Genomic DNA, 22,454 nt, shown 5'->3' on the forward strand with positions numbered 1-22,454 from the left:
TTGCCTCATTGCATCCTTTCCAAGTTACAAAAACACAAAGCAAGGAAGAAATTCAACGGGGAACCAGCTGGAGAAGAATGTGTGTGTTCTGCAGTACCAACAACAGCCCTTCTTCTTGCTTTTCTACACTTACTTAATTTATTTTTTATAGAAGAGTATATTTTGGTTCAAGCCACCGGAGCATCAAAAATAGCAAAGCACCAGGGTGATTCAAAACTCTGCAGAGAGAGAGAGAAAGAGAGAAGGGGGAAGAAAGAGAAGCACCTTGCCCACCTGGGAGAGAACAGGTAGGACAGGACCGCAGCTGTATTTAGCAATCTTCCTCGCTGAGCAAGCGATTTAGAAGTGCCAAACTGGGCTTCTTTTATCGGAGCTCTTAAAAGTCACGTTGCAATCTGGCAAGTGGAGACTCCGTGTCCAGTTAGACCCAGACTCCGCTGGAGCCCTTTGCAGACTCTGCTGGCAGGACCGAGGGTGGGTGGGTTGGAGGCAGAAACGCCATAAGGATAAAGGAATTTTGGGCAAAGTACAGCCAGACTCCTGTGCATGGGAGGTGCCTGTGAACCCTGCACTCTGTTTATTTACGTATTTCATAAAATTTAGAATACCTGACCTGCATGAAGAAGATCCTGGGTTCAAACTTAGCAAGGGGCGGGGGCAATCTTTGACTGACACCCCGGAGAGTCACTGCCAGCCAGTGTGGGCAAAGCTACTGTTAGTTTGATGGAACAATGGTCTGCCTTGGTAGAAGGTGCTGCTTCCTGAGCTCCAATCTCGCACACCTCACTCTGACAACGCCAGGGTTCCAGTAACTGATGAACAAAGTGTACCTTGCAAGTCTGAGGTCTGCCACACCTGGTCTAAACAATGCGCATTTGCTGTGGGTTTACGATCAAGCATGTAAATACTTATTGCCATTAGGGAGGCCGGCCCTGGAATGCCACCCCAAGGAAGTCTTGCAACAATGCCATTTCTCTGCCCACCACTGGCTGGAAGCTCAACTCCTTTGACATGAACTGCCAGCTGAAAGGAAAGCCAAGGGGCATAAACAGATGTGTCTGCACCCACCCTCTATTACCCTTGCTCTGCCTGTGATTTGGGGCTTGGAATACACAAAATACTATGGAAATCTAATAGAGCAAATGTTAAAGAGCGTGGTGACTAGGCGCTCTTTGTCCTTATGAACTGGCAATCGTAACAATCAAAAAGGGAAGAATATAACAGGATCAGTTTGCACCAGCCTTTGCAGACCTAATGCTCTCTGGGCGTTTTGGACTGCAACTCCCATCAGCACCAGACAGCACTGGTCAGAATCCGCAAGTAGATAGAAGGGGGACCCTCAAGCCTGGGCCTCTTTATGTGGCCCTCGGGAATCTCCCCAGGCCACGCCTCCTTTCTTAAAGCCACAACCCTCCCTGGCCCAGCTTCACATTCTCCCATGACTGCTTCTGCCTGGCTGGAAAAAGTGTCCTTGAACTATGCCTCCTGGGTGGAGACTAGAAAGAGGAGGGTGTGCAGAATCTGCACCCGCTGCTTCCCCCAGAAGGTTGCTTGGGAAGGAATGCGGCCCTTGGGCTGGGGGGGAAAAAGATTTCTCAACTCTTTAACTACTGGGTTGCAACGGGTCAAAGCCACACCACGATCACTGTACAAATAAACCATGAACAAAAAAAAGGGGGTCCCCAAAATGCTTTTTGGGCTAAAGGTGAAACCTCAGGTCTCAATTGCTGAAAATTGCTGTTTAAGTTCTTGTGCTCTTATAAAGGGGGGGGGGAGCGAAAACAGTTCTATGAGTTCTTGTGTTCTAGTATATACATAGAAAACTGCTGCACGAGTTCTTGTGTTCTGATATACGAGCAGTGACCATTCTGCATGCATCCAATTGATGTGTGACTGCTGACATGCACAGCACTTTTGGCCCTGGAAGGTGGCGGAATGGGCTGACATTTGCAATGACCAGGAACGCAACCCATATGCAAACGGGGAGTTGCCAGTATATAGAAAGAGAAGACTGCTGCACGAGTTATTGTGCGTGCATGAGAGCACTCTCTCTCTCTATATATATATGGTAAATCCCTTGCCAGGGAAAACAGATGAAAGAAATGCACGTACAGACATAAAAGACCGGCTGTTATTTGTACTAATGATGCTGAAGCAAGCCCACTCTCCCTACCGCATCTGCCTTTCATGCTGGTTATTTATAAACACCAACAACCATAGTAATGGTAACAGTAAGGAAGCCCAGGAGAGCTCCTCTGCCCCTTGGAGCACCCCGTGCACACAGAAAACCCCTAATTAAGCTGTTCAAGGACCTGCCTGGCTCCGTTATGTAACTGTGCTCCTCCACCACAGCCATTGTTTCCATAAACGGGAACTCTTGAGGGGGGAGGCGGGGAGTGGCCCCATCGGTCAATATGGCAGGGCACCTGCCAGGGGCACACACCCCATCAAGGAGGCTCACCGACAAGAGCCCACTGGACTTTCTCCTCATACTTCACCAGTCTGCTGCCCTTCCCAACAGTGGTGGAGAGGAGGAGAATGAGTAGGCGTCACTTCCTGCTGGTTCCAACACCACACTCAGCTCTCTGTATGCAATGGGCACGGATGGCTAAAAAAAAAACCCCACCATACCAATGCATATTCCACATGGCCACCGCCTAGGAAAGCTAAACCCTGGAATAAGCCCTCAAGGACCAGCAGACCTGATGGGGCATCTGTGCTGCCTGTGGAGAACCAGGTCCCTAAGTTATCCCACTGCTTGCCTCGGCTGACTTACTGGGCCAGCCTCCCCAGACCAGCTTCCTGGTTCCAGTGGTGGGGCCATGCTTCTAAGCCATGACAGGGCCCTTTCAGTGGTGGCTCCCCGTTTGTGGAACGCCCTTCCTTGACTCGCCTTTAAGAGACACCAATGCCCAAATGTTGCAAGATAAAAAGATAAGAAGAGCCCTGCTGGATCAGGCCAAAGGCCCATCTAGTCCAACATCCCGTTTCCACAGCGGCCCGCCAGATAACTATGAAAATGTTTTTAAATGTTTGATGTTTTATTGTGCTTTTCATATTTTGCTGGGAGCCAGCCACAGCGGCTGAGGCAACCCAGTCTTATGGGTGGCATATAAAAAGTGTAATAATAATAATAATAATAATAATAATAATAATAATAATAATAGTTGTTATTTACCCTCCATGTATAAGTCCAATCCTCTTTTAGATCCACCCAAGTTGGCTTCTTTCATAGGGGGGTTGCTCCAACCCCCCGAAACACACTGGGCTGCCCTTTTCCAGTTGCGCAATATCTGTATTGAGGTGGGGTGAGCAGAACTGCAGGCATTCAGGGACGGCCACATAGCAAGGCCTGAGGCCAAGAGCTTCCACCCTTCAGAGGTAAACCAGGTCTTCATGGAGAGAAGGTGGGCTTTAACCATCCTTGGCATTCTATACTGCACACCCTCCCATAAGAAAAAAAAACCACTTTATACATACAAATGAATTCCTTCAGTGCTGATTTAGGAAATTACTCCTCCCACCCCCACAAGCCATTAAGCTTCAGAAGCTCTCAGGGCTACACTCTCCAAAACAACAACAACAACACACACACACACAGAAGTGAGTGCTGAGCTGACAAACTCATTTCCTCTTAGCCCAGCACTTTGCAGGATGAGCAGCTGAAACCTGTCCATTCATCACCCAGCCCTGTGCCTCCATTTGATGGAAAGCCTCGCCGGCTACAGGAGGGAAGGCCGTGGGGTGGGGGGGAGAGAAAGGAGAACCACACAAATGGATGAATTATTTACTCTGCTGGCCTAAAAGGGTATTAGCTGGGGAAAGTGGGGCAGGGAAAGGGAGAGGTGCTTTGCAGAGCTGGTCATCAAGGAAACCCAGCAGGCTGATTCACTTATTACTCATACGCAGGATGGGCAGAGGAGCATTGCTGCTTGGGCATCCCTAATGCAAAAAAAAACCCAAACCATTAGGATTCCAACTAAGCTGCAGAACAGGCTGCCTCAAAAGGGGGTGGGTGGACTCTCCTTCAGCAGAGGTTTCCAAACAGGGGTTGGATGGTCATCTGTCAGGGATGCTCTGGTAGATTCCTGCATTGCAGGGGGTTGGACTGGATGACCCCTGGGGTTCCTTCCAACTCCACAATTTCTGGGGTTTACGCCACCTACACTTGTGACCCACTTGTTTCAGAGAGCAGTCTGGAGTGCTCGGTGTAATGCTTAAGGCTCTAACTTGGCCTTACTTAACTGGGTGCCGTCCAGATGTTCTGGACTATGGCTCCCACCAGCCCAAGGCAGCATGTCAAGCCACTGGTCCCTCTAGCTCAATACTGTCAACACTGACTGGCAGCAGCTCTCCTGGGATTCAGGCAGGAGCTTTTTCCCCAGCCCTACTGGAGATGCCCCTGGGGACTGAACCTGGGACTTTCTGCATGCAAAGCAGATGCTCTGCCAACTGAGCTTTGGTCCTTCCCGTAACGTAGAGCAAGACCCCAGGCCTCATGGGTTTGAACTAAAGGCTAATTTAAATAGGAACATTGGAAGCTGCCTGAAACAAAGCCAGTCCGTTGGCCCATCTAGCTCAGCAAGGACTACACTGACCGGCGGCAGCTCTTCAGGGATCCAAGCAGGAGTCTCTCTCCCAGCCTTACCTGGGCATGCTGGAGATTGAACCTGGGACCTTCTGCATGCAAAGCAGATGCTCCGCCCCACCTTCCTCTGGGGCCGAAAACGGCATATGCCTCCGTGGTCGTGCGTGTCTTGAACACATGCAAAACAGGAGTTGCCTGTATACATCCCCGGAGGACCCTGCTCCCACCCACCCCTGATCTGGAACAGCCAGCCTTGACATCTGCACCCCCATCAGCACCTGAATCTTCTGTTAGCATCTTCCTGCTTTGCTACTACTCCCTCCTGCAGGGAGAAGAGAGACGTGGGACCATCCCTGGAGGACACAGATTTGTAACAGCTGGCCTTGACCCCAGACCCCTGGGTGGGCTGGGGAGGTTAAAGGGGGGAAACTGTGGGTTCGATGTGAATGATTTTTTGGTCTAGGGGGCGGTTGACGTTTTGTTTATTTGTTAATTAGTGGATCTGAGTATTGCTTTGTTTATTATTTCACTATTTTTTTAAAAATAGAATGGATGTCATGTTATGTGAAATATTAATGTATTACACAATTCCATCCCCCCAAACTTTCCCCCCATGGTACTATGTATTGTATATCTTTCTTTTGTTGCAAGATGCTCAGAGACCTTTGGGTGACAAGCGACTAATAAGTCTAATAAATGAAAATGAATATTTACGGGCTTCAAGAACAGTTGCAAAACAACCCTGCGTGTTTGGAAACGAGCCCGTTAATCTGTGGCTACCGGTAAGGTAAGCTCCTGAGTGGAAGCTGCCCAGCAGCTGCGGTCTCCTTTGCAAAGGCTGAAGCAACACAGCTAATTCCCGAGCAGAGGATCCGTCGACATATATCAAGGCTTGCACAGGCGCCAGTGGGGTTTTCCGATCCCTCCACCTGGCCTGTCTAAACCAACGCTGCTGAAGGGCCCCTTGGCCTGTCCGTGAGATGGAGCAGCATGGAAAACACAGCGCTTGAAAACATCCCGTGGGGGAAATGAAAGAGGGCCGGACCTTGGAAGGGCACCATCCAAATGGCAATCCGGGTAGGTAGGGGGAACTACAGCTGAGAAATCAGTAACCACAAGGTATCTTCTATATCCCCTTCATGGATCACTGCCTTGTCATGGCGAAGGGGCTTGAATTACTCAGGGAAGCTATGGACAGGTCAAGATGGACAGGTCATAGTGGAGAGTTTGGACCAAACGTGATCCACCTGGAGGAGGAACTGGCAAGCCACTCCAGTATCCCTGCCAAGAAAACTCCATGGACAAAGATAACAGGCATATAAAAGATATGACGCTGGAAGATGAGCCCCTCAGGTCGGAAGGCGTCCAACATGCTACTGGGGATGAGATGGTTGGACAGTGTTCTCAAAGCTACTAACATGAGTTTGGCCAAACTGCGAGAGGCAGTGAAGGATAGGCGTGCCTGGCATGCTCTGGTCCATGGGGTCACGAAGAGTCGGACACGACTGAACGACTGAACAACAACAACATCTTCTATATGGTTTCAAGAACGCAAGCATGCTATAAGCATTCTAGCCTCAAAGCCTTGGATATTACACTTTTGTAAATGATGATAATAAAACAGGCAAAATGCCCACCGAGCTAAAGGCAAAATACTCTTGGGATGATGCAAGGTTGCCAATCCCCACCACTAAAGCTGCCGCACTACAGCTGCTGCCTCTCTCTCTGCCCTGGGCTACAGAGCCCCACTCTCAAAAGGAAATTGCATTAGGAGCGCAAGGCTTTCCGGCCAGAAAAACCCTCCAGTCCCGTAGCAGCAGGGCCAGAACTGCATCGATCCTGACAAGCCACCCACCCAGAGTGCCGCAAACGTCCACGGCAATTAAGCAGAGGAAGGAGGTGGGGCTGGGCCGCGAGGAAAGAGAGCAGTGCCTGGATCCCCGGGTCAAAGCTAAAGTATTCAAGCCGGCCACACGAGAAGTTATACAGAGAGTCTGGATAGAGAAGAGTTTCCTCCTTTTCTCATAATGCTAGAACTTGGGGGTGAATGTCGGAAGACTCAGAACAGATAAAAGAAAGTCCGTCTTCTTCACACAAGGCATAGTTAACCTATGGAACTCGCTGCTGCAGGAGGCTGTGACGGTGAAGAGGATTAGACAAACTCAATGAGGGAATTTAAAGGCTGCCAGCCAGGATGGCTCTGCCTCCACAGTTGGGAGACAGTGATGCTTACAAATACCAGTTGCTGGAAACTGCAGGAGGAGAGAGGGCTCTTGTGCTTGAATCCTGCTTGTGAGTTTCACACAATAGATACCTGGTTGGCCACTGTGAAAACAGGATACTGGATTAAGATGCCCTTTGGCCTGATCCAGCAGAGTTCTTATCTTTTCATATTCTTAAGACTTCTAGTGGAGGGGAGGGACTGCTCCTCTCATCTGGCCAGAAACTGATGGATGACTTCCTAAAACTCAAGGGACGAAGGGAATCTACCTGTCCTCTATCAACCTGGAAAGGGAGGTTGTCTTCCACGAGATGGATTGAGAAAGTGTTTTATCAGCCTCGGCAGCCAACTTAATTAGCTTTCAGTCAAAAACCATATTAGAAAAGATGTGATGAATAGATGTCTTTTTTTAGTCGTCAAGATTTGTGGCCTATCCATCAACACACACACACACACACACACACACACACACACACACTTAAAGTCTTGTGGTTTCTTATTAAGAATATTCAAGATAAATGGATCCTTGGGGACTTGCCTGACAGGCGCTGTACCTGCAAATTTGCGATACCTGCAAATTATGCATGAGGGGCCACAATGCACCAGGAATCAATCTGGCGCAGAAATTGTCATAAACCATGATAAATGGGAGTTGCTCCTTATTTGTCACAATGGGATTTGTGCAGAAGTTCCTCAAACGCAATGGAAGTAAAAATCCACAGACTGCAGAATGTAGTATCAGGTGAAGAATTTCACTTGCTGAGAACTTGGGCCTTTTGGCTTTAAATATGACGTTTCTAGTCCTTATAAGGCACATGGCCTATCTGCTGAAATCTCAGTAGCCAGAGAGGTAACAGAGTAGGGCTCCTATTATGGGGTGTGGGGGTGGGTGGGGGTGCTTCGGAGCCCTGTTGAGCAGCTCATGGCTCCCCTCCCTAGGGAATAGAGCAGGCAGAATGATTTATGCAGGTCACAGAATCTAGTTTCTCTTAGGGCAGAATTGGCTTTAACTTGGCAAAGTACTGATCTCGAGGACAATGCCGCTTCCCATTGTTCAGCCTACTGCTGCCCTTCATCCCACCAGTCCCAATGATCACAAGCCACCAAATAGCCCGCAGGTCCCCTATTCCTGCTCCACCCACTACACTGCACGCTCCCTTCCTCCACCGACGTTTCAAAGCCAAAAGGTGCTCAAAGCTTCAGGATACTCCTATTATCTATTCTCAATAGACATCCAGCAAGTGAAAATCAATGGATGCCCCTCCCTCAGCCCTTCCAAATTTTGCAAATGCCAGTGAGAGCCCCAAGGGGAAATTGAGGGATGCACAGACGTGGTTTATCAGATTCCTTGGCCTATCACAACCAAGCAAAAATTTAAAAAGCCATTTCCTGTAAGAGGTTTTCATGCACCTTTGATTACAGAAAATAACAAAACCGCCTTCAGCAGGAGCAGATATTGGAGAACGGCTCTTCTGGAGGGGAAGAGCGCCCCCTGGAGCCCACATGCTGCTATGGCTTTTGCAGAAAGCATCCTGGAGCCATCAAATTTCCTGCAGATTTTTTTAGGAATGGAGTTTCATAAAATTAATCAGAAGCCTAATGAAGGAGCACACTGGAAGTGAAGCTACACAATGGAAAGGAACAGAAACACACCTAAAATCTAAAAGTGAAATAAATAATAATAATAATAATAATAATAATAATAATAATAATATCATTATCCCTGGGAAGCACATTATTTGTGCGTGCAGCTCTTCAGAGGCACAGTGAAATCAGTATGTGATTTTTTTAAAAAGTGTTTTCACTCATTTGCTTTCCCCCCTAACACTCTAAATAACGCAAGGGAAGTCTGAGCTGTACGTTGCTTAGTACCACTGTAAAAAAAATGACATTTGTGCAAAAGTGCCTTTGCCAACCGGTGGCCTTCAAGCTGTTTTGGACTACAGCTCCCATCAGCGCCAGCCAGCGGGTCACACTGTCCATTTGGATGAATGAGACTGTGCCCCACCAACCACAGCCTGCTCTCAGCCAGCCCCTCACCTGCCTGCCTTTTTACACATAACGAATCCAGGAGGTTGCCCTGCCTGCCATCTTCCTCCTCTTTAGTCGCAGTGTTGTCCCTCGTAGAAATCAGCAGGATGGAGGACAGGGACAAAGCCAGAATTAGTTTTCTCTGGCTGTCATTGGCTCTGGTGCCACCTCCTGTTGGGCCCCCCACTTTTTGCCCAGCCATGCCCAATGGGCAGCGGCCACCACTGCTTTAAGGTGGCACAAGGCTCCTTGGCTTTTCTGGCTGCAAGAGTCTAACATGGCCACCCCTGCTGGAAACGTCCCCTGGATGTAGGAAACAGTGGGTTACGACAGGAGGTATCATGGGTGGCGACTGGTTCTCTTTGAGGAATAATCCGATACTAGGCACAGACTTACTTCCGAAGGTGCTCGTGTTCCTTTAAGAAAAGCTCTGTCCTCCTGTTGTTGACGCCACACCCGCTTTTGTAGGACCTGGAAGATAAAAGGTAGAAAGTCCCCAGAAAATGAGATTGCAGGAGCAGTGAACAATGTTATAGTTGGACTGGATGGCCCTTGTGGTCTCATCCAACTCTATGATTCTATGATTCTATAATTGTTGCAGCTTGTCTTCACTTACCCCGCCCCACTGCCCAGCTCACAGAAGAATATTCCTACGTTATGAATGGTCCATGTCACCATTAAGAAAAAGAGGTTGGAATAGGGCAATATATATGCGTACTGTCCCTGGATTAAGGGACTTTTCTTCTCTAAGTTCTCAAAGCTCTTAACCTAGCTCAAGGTTGTCATCTGAACTAGTCAGATGTTTAAGTGGTAATTGATCACAGTCAGTCCATCATTTGAAAAAATAAGACTTTAGAGCTGCCTTGCCACAAAATGGCAACTAGGCATTCCGTTTTGGTTACTGTAATCTTGGTTCAAGGAGCCATTTGGTGCCTAGTTTATATATCTTAGTTTCTAACAGTGTCTGCAGGCCCCAAGCCCCAGCAGAAGAGAACGCTGGCTGTGCCACCAAGTTGCCTGGGAGTGAATCAACAGGCAAGGGTCAGCCTCGCTGCTCCTTCCACCATTTGGGCGATTCAAATTGTAGCCCCCGTGAAAAAGCCAGTTACCAATTGCAGCAACGTAGTGCTACTTTTGCTGTTCTGGAGGACAAAAGGCTATTCTGCGGTTCTCAGCAGACAGAAGGCAGCCACAGGCTGAGCTCGGTTCAAAACAGCAGCGGCCTCCAGGAAAGTAAATATTTGCTGGAGGGAAAACACAAGCAGGGAGTGCCTCCTTGCATAAAGCAAAGATCCGATTCTCGTTGTTGGCAAATCCTGCACAGCTTTGAGGATGCAAAAGATAAATTCCCAGGGCATATTTTTCTTTGGAATGCGGCAAACTATCTTTTCCACGCTCTGTCAGCCTAGGTTTTCTTGGAACAGAAAATTTTGCTGCATCTCTCCCCCTGCTCCCCTTTGGAGTCTCTTACAAAGAGCAGAGAACTGCCTTGCCTTTGAAAGCTAACTCCATCACACCAGGCTTCTTCACTCTTGGCACCCCAGACGTTCTTGGACTACAATTGTCCCTGATCATTGGGCTAAGCTGGCTGGGTGTGATGGGAGTTGGGAGTCCTGTGGCCCCCAGGCCTTTCTATCAGGCCCTTAGGACTCCCCCCAGGCCTTGCCCTTGCTGGCCCTGCTTTGCATCCTCCTCAAGTGTTTTTGCCTGGCTGGGACTGTGTCCTTGAACGCTGATCATGCCCCTTTGTTGGGTTGGAGAGGGGGGGGTGTAGAAACGAACCTTCACTGCCCCAGTCACTTTCTCCTCTGGCTCCGCCCACCAACGGCCTGCAGTCATCAAGAGGCTGCCCAGAAGGCAATGTGGCCCTCAGGCTGAAAAACATTCTCCACCCTTGGGTTCTGGGTCACCAAGAATGCCTTTCTGCCCTGGTGGGGCTCAGGTAAAGTCCACTAACGACTGCAGAGAGTGCTAACTTACTCGATATCCTTCCGCACCGAACCCATGAGATTCTCTCTTTCCCGCACTGCCAGGAAGTTGGTTTTGGTTTTGTGGAATTCGTGTGTGTAGTCCTGTAACAAGAGCAAAAGATTCCAAGCGTGTTAGACTTTGAGAAGTGCTGTTCTTCCTCTAAGGATGAAGCTCAAAACGTTACAAATCATCCGAGATCCTTTCCCAACCCACTGACTTCCTCCACGTGTTCTGAACTACAACTGCAGACGCTGCAAATGGTGTTCAAGGATGAAGAGGGTTGGTGTCCAATAACACCCAAGGGGTGCCAGCTTGGGGACGGCTGTCCTATAATATGTATCAGGTGTAAAACTAAGGCTCACAGAGAAACAGGTCTACCAAGAACTCTGGCTCAGTAGATGCCTATTCTAGCCTAACAGTTGCAGCTGCAACCCATTTAAGAACAGGATCAGGGTCACGTTTATTCTCTAGCAGATGTTCAGGACTTCATACATGACCCGGTGGCCTTGTTCACACACAACAGTAAACCGTAGCTAACTGGGTACTGTGAACGCACCGATCTTGACCAATTCGCTCATCCCAACTACTGTAGCTCACAGAACAAGCAAAACTATACGAGAAGTACAGACACTCACCCTGGAAGACCAGCTCTATAGTCTTGAGGTGTGTCTAGTTCCCATGGTGTTGGTGAATGTCCAAGCGTCCTCTAGAGCATGAAGCACCTATTTCTGGCTGCTGCTGCTGGTTCACTCCCAGACAGGTCCAGCTTGCCCACTGCACTTCATGCTCCAATAATGTCCCACCTGGACTCCTGCAATGCTGCCCTTGAAGATGGCTTGGAAGCTGCAGCTAATGCAAGAGGCAGCTAAGAGAATTCCATTAGGCTTATCACCTAGGGACCATGGAAACAATGGCACCCGAAGCCAAGTCTTGGTTTTGATGTATAAAAGCCCTATGAGGCTTGGGACCCACTTATCTGCCTCTCCATGTATAAGAAACGGGGAACTGCTCATCACCCCTGACCACTGGCTACTCTTAAGACATACAGGGCTGTATCCAACATTCTCTGTCTGCTAGTGCAAAGGCTCTTGTGCTAGAGGACAGATGAGTTTTAATGTCGTGCAACGTAGGAAGGCAATGAAACAGATCTGCCAGCAGAAACACATTGCACGACAGATTGTGCAACTTACTTCACAGCAAGGTTGCCAGCTTGTACGTTCTTTAACTTACCACCTCACTGGATACAACCTGCAGGCTTTACAAAACATGTTTTTTTTTAAAAAAAAATACTTGATTGTTGTGTATTTACTTCCGCAGTTGTAACACCCTACCTAACAAATCTATAGTCAACGTTTGGTGTTGGTTGAAAGGTCATGGTTTGTTCGAAGTGAAACTGAACAAGATTCCTGGTTCAGCTGTAACGCTCTACCTCTAAAGCACATTCCTCTCCCGTCCAAGAATCCTGGGAACTGTAGTTCCCTCTGCACAGCCAGAACTCCCAAACCCCCTTAACTATAAGCACATGAGAAGCTGCCTTATACTGAGTCAGACTATTGGTCTATCTAGGCTACACTGACTGGCAGCAGCTCTCCTGGGTCTCAGGGTGGGAGTCTCTTCTCAGCCCTACCTGCAGATGCTGCCGGGGATCGAACCTGAGACCTTCCACTTGGAAAGCAGATTCTCTACCACTGAGCTACAGCCCTGATCCTGGGGAATACAGTCCTCAGGATTCTTTGGGCGAAGCCACAAGCTGTAAACGTATGGTATATAAGAAAGTGATAGTAACTGGTTTCTTCCTGCGCAAGCCCTGGGGATGAGCAATGTGGGCCAGATTGACTATTAACCACAGTTTATTGTGACATGTGATCAACCATTAACCACAGTTTACTGTGATGCGTGGACTAGGCCAGCGACCACTAGGCGTCGATCAAGTCTGCTAGGCTGAAAGAGCCACCAAGTCCGGCAAACACCAGAGTGTCACCCCCAGAGCTTCTTCCTACCTGCAAAATGTCTCTGTGCCGCTGCAAGGTGTGCATCAGAGCCGCGTTGAGGGATGGGACTCCGGCGCTGTTGGTGTATTCGGCCATCTTGTCATTTATCCCCGTGAGCTGTGAGAGGGAAAGAGGGAGGTTGGACCGGTTGGACAGGACACAGGTTCTTCACAGGAAAGTTAAGAGCACGCATTTGGAAAGGGAAAGGGAAGCCACTGCTTTTTGGAGCACACAGCAGCTGTTTTAACGAAGAGCAAGGCTGGCAGAAATCCTGGTGCCAGGTGTGGAAGGCATTCTGAAACAAACATACAGGCTTTCCGAAACAAATGCTCAACAGTTCCATAATCACTGTTTTGGACCAATGCTGTTCTGGGACTTCAGAACATTACAAGAGCCTTTATGAATCAGGCCAAAGGGAGCCCATCCAATCCAGCACCCTCTCCTCACAGTGGCCAACCAGATGCCCCAGTGAGAAGCAAGACCTGGGCACAACAGCACCATTATCCCCATCTGCAGTTCCCAGGAACTGGTATTCAGAGGTATACCGCTCCAACGGCGGAGTCAGTACAGTTTGATGCAATTTGTGCACAAACAACTCCGACCACCGTATTTTGAAGATTCCTGTACTACTCTTTAGAATACATATCTGAGGGCTGTCTATGGTAAGAAACTATGAGCGGTAAAATAAGCAACAACAATGTCAAAGTGCTTCAAAAATGACAAAGTGTGAAATCAGACAAAGCAAACAGTGTTTAGAATTTTAAAAAGGTCTTGTTACCCAGCCTTGCACTGCAACTCTTGTGTGGGTGAAATACGCTGGCATATTTCAGGCCTCCCCTTTTGGAGTGAGCTTGTAAAGAACAAAACCCATGAGTTCTGGTGGAGGAAAAGAGGCCGTCCCAAGACCCTCCAAGTAGTTTAAATTGGGGTGGGTGGAAGGGGTCGGGATCTACTGGAACATCTCTGGATAGATGTACAGCAGCAGTAGATTCCTTTGTTTGTTTGCCTTCACCAGACTATCCCAAACCAAAAAAAGGTTTAACAGTACGAAAATAACACAAGACACTGTCAATGGACGTTAACTCAGATAAAATATAACATAAGTAATCTTAGAATCATAGAATCCTAGAGTTGGAAGAGACCACAAGGGCCATCCAGTCCAACCCCCTGCCAAGCAGGAAACACCATCAAAGCATTCCTGACAGATGGCTGTCAAGCCTCCGCTTAAAGACCTCCAAAGAAGGAGACTCCACCACACTCCTGGGCAGCAAATTCCACTGTCGAACAGCTCTCACTGTCAGGAAGTTCTTCCTAATGTTTAGGTGGAATCTTCTTTCTTGTAAATGCTGAGTTACCCTTGCAGATCACAACATGCCTCTTTAAAAAGGGAGGGAAAGGTTCCTCTCTTAACAAAGATTAAATGAAAAGGAGATGAAATAAAATGAGTTTACACAAATCTGAATTAAATTATGTAAAGCTGCAATTTTATACACATTGAGGGTTCATGTTATTAACAATGAGATAATTTTATTATCATTCACTAACAGTGATTGTCAGGTCCGCGAAGCGGCTGCTCACGAGTAAAGACAAAGTCCATATTGTCTTTAACTGTTTTTTTTTTTATTGTACAAGCTATTTACAGTGCGGAGCTACTGAAAAACATGACTGCCTAGTCGCTAGTAGAATCCGGAAGTGCCTGTCTCCGGCTACAACCCCAGCATAGGAATTTCGGCATCCTAAAAGGCCGCCATCCCGGTCTTTTGACCCCTCTGCGCAGTTCAGGTGACGGAAGTGGAATCTCCCCCTCAGAACGGGTCTGCCGGATGGTGCTGGGTCTCTGGGCAACATTCTGGAGCCCACGCTCCACCTGGCTGCTTGAGGATAACTCCTCCTCTCCAGGGGAGGTGCTGGAAGACTTGCGGGGAGACGTATCACTGGCTAGACTCTGACTGGCAGTGGAGTGCAGCTCCCTGACAAGTGATTTTTTTATTTTTGTCTCTTATGTAAAAGCTAAATGAATAAAAAACATAAAACTAACATAAAATACTCAAAATTGTGCCAAGTATTGCTCTCCGAGATAGTATATAAAGGAAAATATATAACATGTATGATTTGCAATAGGTTGGCAAGGGTTTCTGGCTCCTGACTGTTTAACAGCAGCAGCAACTTTTAAAAGGCCTTTTCTTACCACCTTTGAAATTAGGCTTCTGGGGTTTCTGATGATTTACAGCCACCTAGATAAATACTTATATATAATCAGAGCATTCCAGGAGATGGCTCATGGAATGAGGAGAGAACTGGCTGCACCCCTGGGCCATCAATCTGCATCTGACCTCAGTCCTAATTTAATTACAAATTTCTTAGCAGTTAAGAAATTCCCTAATGTCTGCATCACAGCAGTAGAGTACAACTTAAAAGGGGGGGGGGATAAGAAAATTGAAGCAGAAAAAGGCATTCATTCCAGGAAGGAGATGATTTTTTTTGCTCATGGGAGAAAACACGCTCTAAGGAAACAGAGCCACCACTTTCTGAACTGTCGCTTTTTAAGCTGCTCCAGCAGCTCATGTTGAAAACCTTGAAGGTCACAACAGAGGCCTGGGAATTTAACCGACTGAAATCCCACTCACCTTCCCCAAGAGCTGCTCTATTTCCACAGCCATTGTTTCGAACATTCGGTCTTGGCTCGATCCATTCAGAAGAGGGGTTGTGTCGGAGCTGAGTGATGAGAAAGACAGACAGACACCCCTCTGTAAATATTATGGCAGAGTAAAAAGGTGTGCCTAATTGTCACAAAATGTCACAGGGGACCGTGCAACCCAGAAGGCCCTGTTAACTCTGGGGAAACCAATGGGCCACAGGCAAAAGCCCAAGAATCCCAGGTGCTGATTCCAGCCTCTGTGGCTCTCACCTGCAGAGAGGGGGGGGGGGGGAAACAGTTGCACATGTGCTCTCCTGGGCCTTAAAGGCACAGGAGGAAAAGTGCTGTTGCCAGGCTCTTCAGCCTGTTCCTTTAAACTGCCATGATGCTGAGCTGCGGCCTCCTATTGTCATGGACTGACTGGATGCAGAGTAGTGGTGGGAGACACCAGCCAGGGAACCCCCAAAGGAAGAAGGCTCAGAGCCCAGGGATTGGTGGTGGGAGGACAGCGAGTGGTCAGAGGGAGAAGGAGCAGAATGGGAGGAGAAGGTGACAGAAGCTGGCTGAATAGGTAACAGGGTTTAATGAGCAAGAATAGACATAATCAGAGGCAGAAGGGGAAGCTGGAGAGGAGTGGAGGAGGGTTGTTGCAGCAGTCAGGGAGTCTCTCCCTACTGCTGTGACCAGCTCCCCTCCCTGCTGGTCTTCCAGAACACACAGAGGAATTAAGAGAGCAGAGCAAAGAGAGACAAGACGAAGGAGCTTCAGGTTGCTGGGGAAAGAGTCTCAGGGAGCAGTGGGGCAAGACCTACTGGGAAGAGTTGCTGTGATCACTAGGCCTGCACCGTTTTGGTTCCTTTGAATAAAAAGTCAACTTCACTGACACCAGGTGTTTTATTGCTGACCTGCTCTCGACTCTTGTCTCCTGACACCTATTCTGGAAAGTGCAGCACTGATGAGCTACCCCAGACGCTATGGTTTCAGGGCAGGCCAACAGCAGCTAGGAGAAGCAGTGGGAAGAACCCGGAAGCAGAACGTCCCCCTTTGCCTGGCCCTTCAAAGCTATATGGACATATTGCAGCAGGAAGGGGACTTTTTTAAGCTAAAAAGCTACGATCAGGTGAAAAGTCAGGTCCCCGACTGGCTGCACTATCATCAGGTATATGAAACATTTAAGATGGACAAAAAAGTTGGTTTTCAAGTAGAAAAATCAAAACTGGAAACAGAACTGATAGAATCGAACTTTAAGAACCTTTCCAAAATGTATAATCTTTTGCTAGAGTGGCATACGAAAGATGAACTGGTTAAATCGTCAATGATAGATTGGGCGAAAGATGTAGGACATAATATTATGATGGATGACTGGGAGAGATTGTGGCAGAAAGGTATCAAATTTACTGCTTGTCATAGTCTAAGAGAAAACATAATGAAAATGGTTTACAGATGGTATTTGACACCAGTTAAGATAGCTAAGATGAATACCAAAATGTCAGATGTATGTTGGAAATGTAAACATGCGAAAGGTACCTTTTATCATATGTGGTGGCTGTGCCCAGCGGTAAATGCTTTCTGGGATAAGATTTATAATGAGCTCAAGAAGGTAATGAAAGTTACCTTTTGTAAGAAACCAGAGGCATTTCTTCTGAGCATGACCAATGAAGAGATACCCAGTCAGGACAGAGTGTTTTTTATGTATGCCACAACAGCAGCTAGAATATTATTGGCAAGAACATGGAAAGGAGAAGAGATACCAACGGTGGAAGAATGGCAGATGAAGATGATGGAATACATGGAACTCGCAGAACTGACCGGCAGAATCCGGGACCAGAGGGAGGAGACGGTGTCACGAGAGTGGAAAAAATTTAAAGACTATTTAGTTAAATCAGCAAAATTGAATATTTGAGCAGAGATAAATTAGAGGCTTTAATAGGGTTATATTAGATAAAACTGGCAAAAGAAAATTTTTGTATGAATGATTTATTTGTTTAATAGGAGTTAAGATTTGACATTAAGATAAGATTTATAGTTGATTAAGTTTATGACTGTGTAAAGTTAAGCATATTGAAAATTTGAGCAAATGTTAAATGAACAAGATACAAAGCTACCTTTAAGATGTTTTTGACATTGAAGACAGTGGAGGGAATGGGGGAAGTCCCCAAATTGAGAAGCTAGTAACAAGGAAAGTATAAAGATAGGTAATGGTTAAGGTATGTATATGTTCTTTTTTCTCTTATGTTTATTGTTATTGTTATTGTTACTGTTTTTATTGTTGTTTTTATGCCTTGTGTTGTTGTTGTATTTTGTTTTTCGGTGTTTTATTGGAAAATAATAAAATCTTATTAAAAAAAAAAAACAAAGCTTCTGGAGAAGCCTCTCCCTAGAAGTAGCCTCATTAGGTAGCGTAAAAGCAATTAGGAATTGTGGGTGGGGCACAACCGCAACCCCTAAACTGTGTCAGGTAAGCCACAAGGCAGGAGTCTTGAGCAATGAAGCTCAAAAAGAATAGAGAAAAGACAGGTTTAAAACAAAAACTATTTTGAAATGGTAGAAATGTCAAAAATAAAATAAAAGTAGGACAGTAGTACCTATACCTGTCGCGCCTTCCATCTCGGGAGCTGCTGTGGCTGTAGCTGGTGCAGAGCTTGCTGAAGGAGACCAGCTTGAGGTCCAGCTCATTCTCCAGCTGCCGGGCTTGCTTCCTCAGATCTGCACCAACAAGAGAAAGGGGGTAGGGAGTGAGCCTTTCCTGCCCACACACACACACACACCCCTACATACCTACTCACACACTTTGCTGCTCCTAAGCCCTCAAGGGCAAAAAGGAAGGGGCTTCATTCAGCTCTGTTTCCGAAAATGGATACGAATTTCAAGGGTGTAATGAGATGCAATGTTTCTAATATGATCTGTCACGGATCAGCAAAATGGAAAGCATTCTGCTTTGGAAATGTTAACAGTGTACAGGCTGAAGAGAACAGAAAATGTGTGTTTCTACTACTGATTATAAATGATTGCATTTAGATCCCATATTTTTCCCCAGGGCGCTCAAGGTGGCATAAATGATTTTCCTGCTGCTCATTTAATTTCCACAGCAACCATGTGAAGTCAGTTAGGCTGAGAGGCACTGACCAGCCCAAGGTTGCCCAGGGAGCTCCATAACTGAGTGGCGATTCAAACCCTGAACTCTTGAGTGCTAGTCAGACACTCTGCGACAACCCACTGGCTCTCTCACTGCATCACCCTAGTGAGGGGGAAACCTGTTGCTCTCCAGATACTGAACACGGGAAGCTGCTGTACACTGAGTCACACCATGGGTCCCTCTAGCTTCAGCTCTGCCTACACTAACTGGCAGTTAGCTCTCCGTGGTTTCAGGCAGGAGGCAATTCCCAGACCTAGGTGGAGATGCTGGGGATTGAAACTGAGGGCTTCTGCCATGCAGCTATGGCCCTTGTTACTTTATTTTTGAGAAAAGCAGGCTATGCAGCATTATAATAAGTAAATAAAGACTGGGGTCATAGAATCATAGAGTTGGAAGGGACAACAAGGATCGCCTAGTTCAACCTTTGCCTAACATGGGGCTCGAACCCACAACCCTGAGATTAAGAACCTCGTGCTCTACTAACTGAGCTATCCCTTGGGGGGCAGTTGCTTGGGGCAGAACACCAAAGAGGAGTGCCTGTTTATGGACCTCCTGGAAACAGCTGTACTCTCATGAAGGAAAACAGCGCATAAAAGCTCCACATTTAAAATAAAACTGGTTTCAAAATCCACAGGAAAACAAGATATTTCAGATAACCTTCCGTCTAATCCAGTAAGCCATAAAAAGAGAGTGTCTATCAGTGCAACTTCGATGGCAGGCTCCCTCTTAGCACCAATTACTGGGATGTGGGAGAGAGAAAGTGAGAAGCAGGGTGCCAGGGGCATGTAAATGCTACTAAACCATTTGCCTCCCTGCAGGCACCTTTCAGGTTTCAACCTATAAAGCCCTGTGCGTCTCAGAATCTCAATACTCCAGGGACTGCCACTCCCCACATGTGCCAACCCAAATCCTGCATTCAGCATCCAAGGCCCCTCTCCATGTGCCCCCTTCCAAGGAAGCTGTGCAGGGCGGTGACACAAGCTTGGGCCTTTTCAGTGGTGCCTCCCTGCTTACGGAATGCTTGAAAGCATACCAGCGCAAGTGGATAAATAGGTACCACTGCGGTGGGAGGTGAAACAGCATTTTCATGCACTCTGGCACTCATTACGGGCGTCCTGTGCACCAGAAGCAGTTTAGCCATGCTGGCAACATGACCTGGGAAAGCTGTCTACGCCTGCGGACAAACGCTGGCACCCTCAGCCTGAAAGCAGAGATGAGCATTGTACGCCATAGACAAATTTGACTGGGCTTAACCATCCAGGGGTCCTTTACCTTTACCTTAGCTACATTAAGGCACCAGGCAAATGCATTTATCTTTATCCAGGTCTTTGACCCTTAATCTGGAGGGTTTTAGATATTTGTGGCCTCTTTTCAGGGGGTGGGATGCACCGGACCCACCTTTTATACATATGAATGGGTTTTTAGGTTTCTATTTTGCTTTGGTTTTGAACTGTTTTGTAAGTCACTTTAAGTGACTTTTTGTAACAAAAAGAAAGCAAATAACTGCAACAAACAAACAAAATGTAGCATGAAAGTACTATATAAACACCACAAATAAATAAATGGGTGGTATTCAACTAAGTTTTATTCAGAGCTGTTGCTGGCATCTGTCTGTCTCGAGAGACAACGGAGTGCCCTTTTGGGGTGAAGTTAAGACCACCCCCTGCATCAAAGTGACCTCCCCAAAGTCCAGAGTGTATGGAGGTGCTGGGTTGCCCAGACAACAATATCCCCTCTCAGCCTCACTGAGGTGGTCCAAAGGAAAGCAGAGCAAGATGTTTGGCAACAGCTTGGCTTCAGGAGTTGCTGGAAGGAAGCACCATCCAACTGTCTCAAGGACTCCACTCCGTATTTGTGTAGGGTTTACTCCTTACCTTTTCTTCTCCCATATATATCCCACAAGGCAGTGGAGGCTTAGTTTTCCTTCTCCTACATGGTCCTACCTTTCCAGGTTGACAAGCCACATCTGCCCCTCACTTTCCTCTACAGCACAAGCACATGCAGAAACTGCCTTCCTGACTGTTGAACTCACTATTGGTATCATCCACTCAATCTGCTGGGCCTGTCTTCACATGCAATGGAAGTCCCTATCTCACCAAGGTTCTGAGAGACCCACAGGCTACCCTCCCCTGATTTAGCCGGGTCAGTCAAAGCCATTCTTGGGGTGTGACCACAGGTGAGAGCCGAGTGTAGGGTGGGGACCAAAGCTGGACAAACTACCCCAGAATGAGCATGACGTGTCCCCCACCAGAGGTACGACCCCCCTCCCCCAACACCCCATAACCTATTCAGAGCTGACCCAGTGAAATGAACAGATGCCCCAACGGAGGAAGCCCCCAAGCAGGACCCGAGCACCACAGAAATTCTCCCCTCCTGCAGCTTCCGGCAGTTAACCCGTGCTTAGCTGTGAACAGGCAAGCAGAGCCTCCTTACACAGGAGCAGTGTACCACTGGGCACTTTTCATGTGAGAGAGAGAAAGAAAGAGAAAGAGAAAGATTGAGAGAGAGAGACACCCATTATGTCTTGTTTGTGGGTCTCCCATTTGCTGGCCCTGGTTGAAAACAAGGCCCCTGATGCTCTGTGCTGGGCCCCACACCTCACCACTCCCCCCCACTCCAATTTCCCAGCCCTCCTGCGGAAATGAGGCCCAATAGAACCACAGCCCCCCCTTTCTCCAGCCTCAGCCCACTCCCCTTCCTGAGCTTGGCCCCCGCCCCCATAGACGCTTGGGAAGCCCTCGCCTTCCCCAATCGCAGAATATGAGGCCTTCCAGGACCAAAGCGACGCCTCCCCTCCCTTGACAACCCCAATAGCCCCCTCTCCATTTTCCTGCCCCTCACCCGGTGCCTCCCTCCCCCTCTCCCAGCTGAGCTTTCCCCCCCCCCCTCACTCTTCTTCCCCTGCTGCCCCACCCTCCCCCCTGTCCCGCCCTACTCACCCTCCCAGTAGTTGCTGCTGCCCCCCGCCGCCGCCATCTTTGTTGTCCAACGTCAGCCCTCGGCAGCCTAGGCCGGCAGCGCGTTGGGCTACAGAGGCGGCGCGGGCCAGAGCGCCCTTCCCGCACGACGCTTCCGGGTCATAGAGATGGGGAAGGAGAGCAAGGACTGTTGCAGAGAGCGTAGGCCGGGAAAGGAGGCCGGTGGAGCGTAGAGGTGGAACCATAGAGATGGCGAGGAGCGGCGGTGGAGTGGGGACTCCCAGAGCGCCAGCCGCGGCAGCGCCACTCGGCGGCTCCCGGCGCTAATGGCTACCCGCACCCCGCACAGGGCGCACTTTGGGCTTTCGGTTCTCTGCCCCGCCCAGGTTACCATCTGAAACTCCTGCGCAGGTGAAAGAGGGCGGGCGGAAAGCCAAGTTTATGTACCGTGCAATCATCTCTATGCCTTTGCATACTTTTAATTTTTGTGTAATCTGATTTTTTTTAATTCCCCCATGGGTTCTATCGTATGGCTTTATGTACTATTGTTAAATCGCTTTGGTATTAAATAAATAGCGGTCTATTGAATGAATGAATGAATTTGTAGCCCACTTTCCCCCAGGGAGCTCAAGGTGGTGTGCATGATTCTGCCGCTCCTCATTTAATCCTCACAACCCCCCTGTGAGGTAGGTCAGGCTGAGAGAGGAATAATAATAATAATAATAATAATAATAATAATAATTTGTTCCCCACCCATCTGACTGGGTTGCTCCCGCCACTCTGGGTGGAAGTGACTAGTACCCAAGGTCACACCCAGTGAGCTTCATGGTTGTGTGGGGGATTTGAACCCTGTTCTCCAAGGTCTGACACTTACTAATATTCTGCACTGGCTCTCGCTGAATAATTCAATGGGTCTTGTTTTTTTAACATCAGAGATTTACAAAATATAAAAGAAGAAAA

The 22,454-nt window shown here is 47.9% G+C and overlaps 1 protein-coding gene across 4 annotated transcripts in view; it reads right to left on the reverse strand.

Moving 5' to 3' along the window:
- Window positions 1-21,639, reverse strand: part of GOSR1 (golgi SNAP receptor complex member 1) — a 44,934-nt gene extending 23,295 nt beyond the window's left edge. For 3 of the 4 annotated variants that reach the window (XM_033171827.1, XM_033171830.1, XM_033171829.1), the window contains exons 1-6: window positions 21,516-21,639; window positions 18,026-18,146; window positions 15,430-15,517; window positions 12,812-12,919; window positions 10,821-10,912; window positions 9,237-9,311 (exon numbers count right to left, since the gene is read on the reverse strand). In XM_033171827.1, the coding sequence (XP_033027718.1) occupies window positions 9,237-9,311; window positions 10,821-10,912; window positions 12,812-12,919; window positions 15,430-15,517; window positions 18,026-18,146; window positions 21,516-21,552 (521 nt within the window). In that variant the 5' untranslated portion in view covers window positions 21,553-21,639. The remainder of the gene's footprint in view (window positions 1-9,236; window positions 9,312-10,820; window positions 10,913-12,811; window positions 12,920-15,429; window positions 15,518-18,025; window positions 18,147-21,515) is intronic. The other variant, XM_033171828.1, reaches the window with a different exon arrangement.
- Between the last annotated feature and the right edge of the window lie 815 nt (window positions 21,640-22,454).

This window comes from Lacerta agilis, chromosome 15 (assembly GCF_009819535.1).
Source record: "Lacerta agilis isolate rLacAgi1 chromosome 15, rLacAgi1.pri, whole genome shotgun sequence".
Classification (NCBI taxonomy): domain Eukaryota; kingdom Metazoa; phylum Chordata; class Lepidosauria; order Squamata; family Lacertidae; genus Lacerta; species Lacerta agilis.